This window comes from Hippocampus zosterae, unplaced genomic scaffold (genome assembly GCF_025434085.1).
Source record: "Hippocampus zosterae strain Florida unplaced genomic scaffold, ASM2543408v3 HiC_scaffold_199, whole genome shotgun sequence".
In the NCBI taxonomy this organism is placed as follows: Eukaryota; Metazoa; Chordata; class Actinopteri; order Syngnathiformes; family Syngnathidae; genus Hippocampus; species Hippocampus zosterae.
In genome coordinates, this window is record NW_026262810.1 from 4682 (window position 1) to 10124 (window position 5443).

General features: G+C 53.9%; 1 protein-coding gene across 1 annotated transcript; it reads right to left on the bottom strand.

Annotated features, from left to right (window-relative positions):
- Positions 1-2135: 2135 nt before the first annotated feature.
- Positions 2136-3174, bottom strand: LOC127594543 (O-phosphoseryl-tRNA(Sec) selenium transferase-like). The gene is given in 7 exon segments (XM_052056395.1): positions 2136-2203; positions 2206-2488; positions 2490-2644; positions 2647-2845; positions 2847-2893; positions 2896-3006; positions 3009-3174. Coding segments are annotated over 7 exon segments (1029 nt in total).
- Between the last annotated feature and the right edge of the window lie 2269 nt (positions 3175-5443).

Here is a 5443-nt window from a genome sequence, read left to right on the forward strand (position 1 = left end):
TGAGGCGCATTGCTCTCGCAGTTCAGCCAGCTTCCTGGCGTACTCGTCCAGGAAGGAGTTGGCATTTTTGAGGTGTTCGCCTTCCTTGCGACAGGAATCGATGAGCAGGCGCATGTCGAGGACAACTCTTGCTTAAAGACTCCTTGTATTGGCCAGTTGCTCCACAGTCATCTCCTGCAGCACCGCTCTTTCCATCTATCAATGCGTTTATACGAATACAGGTGTTTGTATACGATTCTGAATTTCTGGCGCCTGATATGAACTACGGTAAGCGTTTTCACTATTATTCAAGTAAAGCATGTATGAATTCACGGATCCCGAGGAAATGCTTATCCCTGACCTGCATTGCCAATGCGGGCAGTTGCTGCGCAACTCATACCTGCAGGGCTGCGGCCACACCCTCTGCGAAGGCTGTCACAAGGTTTCAAAATGCCTCATCTGCGGTAAGGCCTGCAAAAGCAGCGTGCCAGACTACTTCGTGTCCGCGATGATCGCAGGCTCAAGGTGCGCTGTGTGCGGGCTGGCTGCCACTGGCAGGGCGCACTTGACGAATATGAGGTACACGAAGACTCCTGCAAGCCCGTGAACGTTTCCGATTTCTGTAAGGGAGTGCTGGGGTTGATCAGTCAGATGATCGAGCCGGACCCCGAGGAGAAGAAGGGCAAGTCGCTGAGCATGCCCGAGGAGGGGGCCGAGGAACTGAGGCTGAAGGTGGATGATTCATGACAAGATCATCGACATGATTTTTTTTGCCACCTTGCCCACGGTATCCACTTGACTATCGCGATCGAAATAAAAAATCCGAATAATATGTACCTTAAATATTTGAAATACCGCGATTAAAATTGTTTTATCTGGACCGTTTATGACACAGTTTTATTACGCTTCTTTGAGAACTAGTTGTTCGAAGTATGGATGGATGATGGTCTACATCAGCTCCTCCTGGTCCTTGGCCTCCATGAGCAGCCTTCTGGTAACTTCCATTAGAATGCACCCAAAGTACTATTCTGAAAATCATCTTTCTATTCCTCTGTTATTCTTATTTGCGTAATGCTTGCTACCTGCGGCTCTTCTCCTTCAAGTAGGCCGATAGCAAGCGTCCCAACACTCTGGCTGTACGGCCTTCGTACAATGCCTTAACATTATTGAGCAAGGGCACGAGAGGTCTTTTGGCCGTGACCCTGCTTTCGGCCAGCAGCAGCTTCGTCATCCAGCCTGGAATGTCCCCGCCCTGTTTTTGGGCTTGCTGCGCGCGATGATTAGCTCGTAGATTCGTCTCCGGTAGCCATCGTTATCCGATATCGCCAGGATCTAGCGCTAGGCATCTCGCGGAACGGTCGTGCTGGGCCAGGCCGAGAGCGAGGATGACTGCATTGCGGATGGTGTGCACACCCGCAGTCGTCCATGTTGCTCTGCTGCGATGCACTCTCATTCACCATACGCAGGGGCCTCGAGTGGTGAAAGGCTCCTCCTTGACATATTTCTCAAGCTAGATCCTGAGGTGGATTCATTCTGCAGCACTGGCTTGGAGTTGTAGAGCGAAAGGGCAGTGCTGGAGTGGAGGTCGACGAGGACAGTCAGCCAGTGCACCCCATGGTGGTTGTAGGTGAAGATCAAGTAGCGTCTGGCCTAGGTGAGCCCAGTGCACTTGAGGGTCAATTCTGAGTCGGTGACGATGTCGTAGAGGTCGCTTGGGAAGGGCCTTCAGGATGGCCGGCTTCACGATCTTCATGTGAGTGGAGTTGAGCATTTCTTAGGGGATAGTAGCTAAAGGTCATTCTTGCTAATGCCAAAGGTCTCAACTCCAGGTACTAGTTGAGCTTGATGTGAGCCAGCTGCTCGAAGGGGGGTGCGCAGGGGGGCCAGCGCAGCCCTGCAGTTGGCCGACCTCTTCTTCCAGGCTTGGCACAGTCGGGCCAGTCGCGCCCTCTATTCTGACAATGACATCATTAATCAATGGTCTTGAATTCAGCCAGACTTTGCTCCAGTTTTGCCAGGAATTCGTCGATCTAGTGCTACCTCATCCCTAGTCCACACCACCCACGCCACGTTACCCACCCAGGTAAGGCAGTGAGGGGTATGCTTCTACGTGGCTTGCCGTAGTTGGTGAAAGGGTGTCCAAAGGTGAGCCCTGGCTATTTGAAGCCGATCACGCGGTGCCCCATGACTTGCCGACTGTAGAGCAGGGATCCTAGCCGGGTTGCCTTTGCCCGGCAAGTTTGAGCGTGACCGCCATCGAAATGGTGTTCTATGGGGTTTCAAGCATCCGCTCTCCGTGCTTTTCCATAAATCCTGACAGCTTTACCTCAGCTTTCAGCAACAGCCAGCCGATCCTGCAAGATCCGCTGCCAGCCGGTCCTGGCCCCATCTCTAGCAGGGTGATGAACAGGTCGACCACCCCATTCGCAGAGGCGCGGCCAGGGTAGGTCTCGCTGATGCGCTTGAGAAAGGCCTTGTCCTGGCAGAAAAGCAGAGAGGAGCCGACTGGGCACCATGAAATTCTTGTCAGTGCTCTGGACGACAGCAGTGACCTCGCCGGCGGCCAGGGCCCTGGTCAGGAGCTTGCTGATCCGAGGGCATTGCAGACCGTAGCGCATTGTTATAACATGGAAGACTTTATGCTTAGCCGCGACACGAGCCAGTCATCGACTAGATCTGGCGTTCTGGGGGCGAAGCAACTTGTCGTCGAAAAGATAGCCAGCACGTTTTCTTGCCCCAGCTCTGCCACCTTCTTTTCAATGGCTTCAAGGTCAGTAACTAGTTGATCTCCGACTATCCGTCCTTCTACAACCACAGGAGTGAGCCCGGCCGATATGATCGCCTTGAGACAAGTTTTTTGGTCGATCCCTGCTCCAGACCACGTGCTTGGCACCCGGCCGCTCCTTGCTCAACGCAGAAATGTCAGCAGCAGGGCCATGCCTGTAGCAAGAGGCAAAAACAACACTTTTTCAACTTCGATGCCAGCCACTTGGATGGCGTGCCGAGCCAGCCGCTAAGTTAGTTTTACAAGCAGGATGACCCTGCTGCCTTAGGCTGGGTGGCTGCTACATCCCCGCTGCGGCCTATGCCATGGCTCATTCCGAAGTGCCTCTCTTGAACCATCACAGAAAAGACTCTACCTCGCCTCCACGCCCTCTTCCAAGCGCCCACCTTACCGTAAATTGTTCGTGTCATGATCGCCAGTTCGTTAAGGATCGCCCTGATTGTCAGCTGGTCGACTGGCTCCTACGGGAGCCTGCCTTCGTTGAGCAAGCGAGAAAAGAGCTTGGCGCGGGCGGCCAGCGAGCCCTCAGCGACCTGCAGGAAGGACTTGTCGATAAGTTGACTGGCAGCCTTTATCGATTTTTCAGATAGCATATGACACAATTTAAATCATGGGCTCACTGTCGGAAAGCTGTTGTCCTGAACCTAAGCAGTCTGAGGTTCGTCTGGTAGTCCCCGACCATGTCTAGGAAACGCCTCTGGTCGCACTCCCAGACGAAAAGAAGGCTCGGCCCAAGTCTGAGCGGACGGCCGATGGAGTTGAAGGACTTCGTGCAGCTAAAGGAAATCGGGAAAGGTGCCTTTGGAATGTGTGGCTGGTGAAGCTGCGCAACGAAGAAAAGTGCTACGCGATGAAGGTGATGAAGAAGGAGGAACTGCAGAAAAGTACCTGCTGAACAATGTGCTGCTGGAGCGGAATATCCTCCTCTAGGCTCGGCATAACTTCATCGTGAAGTTGAAGCATTCCTTCCAGAACTCGACTTTCCTGTACATGGTCATGGAGTACATCGAGGGCGGAGACCTTTACTTCCTACCTTAAGAAGGAGCGCAAGTTCGGAGAGGATGTGGCCCGTTTGATCTTTGCAGAGACTCTCTTGGCGATCGAGTTCTTGCATTCCCAGAACATCATCTACCGTGACCTCAAGCCGAGAACATTCTGGTCTGCCCTGACGGCCACATTCAAGCTCGCAGACTTCGGGCTTTCCAAGCAAGTGCGCTTCAACGAACTGACCAAGACCTTCGCGGGTACTTCAGAGTACCTGGCCCCAGAGGTGGTCAAGAAAAGAGTTACGGGCCGGCTGTTGACCTGTGGGAGCTCGGGATCTTCCTGTACGAAATGCTGAAGGGCGAACCTCCCTTCACGGACAGCACGGGCCGCAACCACGAAAAGATCCATGAGCAGATCATCAAGGGCTGCATCTCCTTCACCCCGAACTTTTCACCCGAAGCACGGGACCTGATTGAAAAGCTGTTACGAAACGACCCTGCGGAGCGACTAGGGGCACGGAGCATGGATCACGTGAAGACGCATCCATTCCTCGCAGACTTGGACTGGAACGCCCTGAACCGCAAAGAGGTCAGTTCGCCCTTCCTGCCGATCGCCAGCAAATACATCGAGATAAAGAAGCGAGGCGGCAAGCCGATCAAGGAAGAGCAGTCAGCCGCGCCGCAGGAGGCGATCGACGTCAAGGGGTTCGACTACACGGACCCCAACAGCTACAACGCCTTACGACAAGTTCTGAGCGAGAGATTTGTGTTTAAATGGAATTTTGTGGAAGCCAGTCTAGGAAGAGAGAGTCCATCCGTCGCCAGAAGGCCAGTGTCCTCACTCGCGAGGACCAGCACTTCATGAGCCAGCGCGGGTACCTGTCGGTCTGCAAGGACTCCAGCAGGGTCGATCACCTGTGCGAGCGCAGCACGGAAAAGCCAGTCCCGCTTCCAGAGCGGACAAATCCTCCTGCCCGTGGAGCGCATCCAAATAGATGGGGAGAAACGCATTATACCTAAAAAATCAATCGCCAGCAAGAATTCTTCCAAGAAAAAAATCTAGTTTCATAGTTACGCTGTCGACAATTTAATTCGCAGGCCCTGCCCCGCCGTTTCGAGCCGGACTGGCCCCAGCCGGTCGAGAGCCACGAGCTGTGGGACGGAGCGTCTAACAGCTCGAGCTGCATTCGCACAAGGACGGCACCCTCATCAAGCAAGCAAAAAGAGCCTGATTGACTTGCTCTGAATGGATAGCAAATATTAATGAAAGTTGATTAAACTTAAAGATCCAATTCATCCATGGCACGCTTAGCGAGACCATCTAGGGCCAGGGGGCGGCCGACCCGATGCTGCTCGCCAGCGGGCTGGCCACAGTCGGGCTGGCCACAGTCGGCTGGCCGACCTCGACTCCATCTAGGTCTGGCAGGCCCTCTGTAACAGGCGCATGCTAGAGCAGACCATTGGAGAGCCGCAGCTGCTGCAATACCGCCTGCGCAAAGTCTCTGCGTAATGTTGCAGCTTATCTCGGCTCGAAACAATCTGTGAGAGCACAAAGCCTATTCTCCTCCATGGCAGAAGTGCCGGCGGACAGGGTTATTTCCGTTCTTGCAAGCTATCTGCAGACTGCCAATGAGCTGGTCAGGCGCTATGGGGTTTTCAGGGTGACCGAAAAGCAAAATGGGATTTTCGGTGG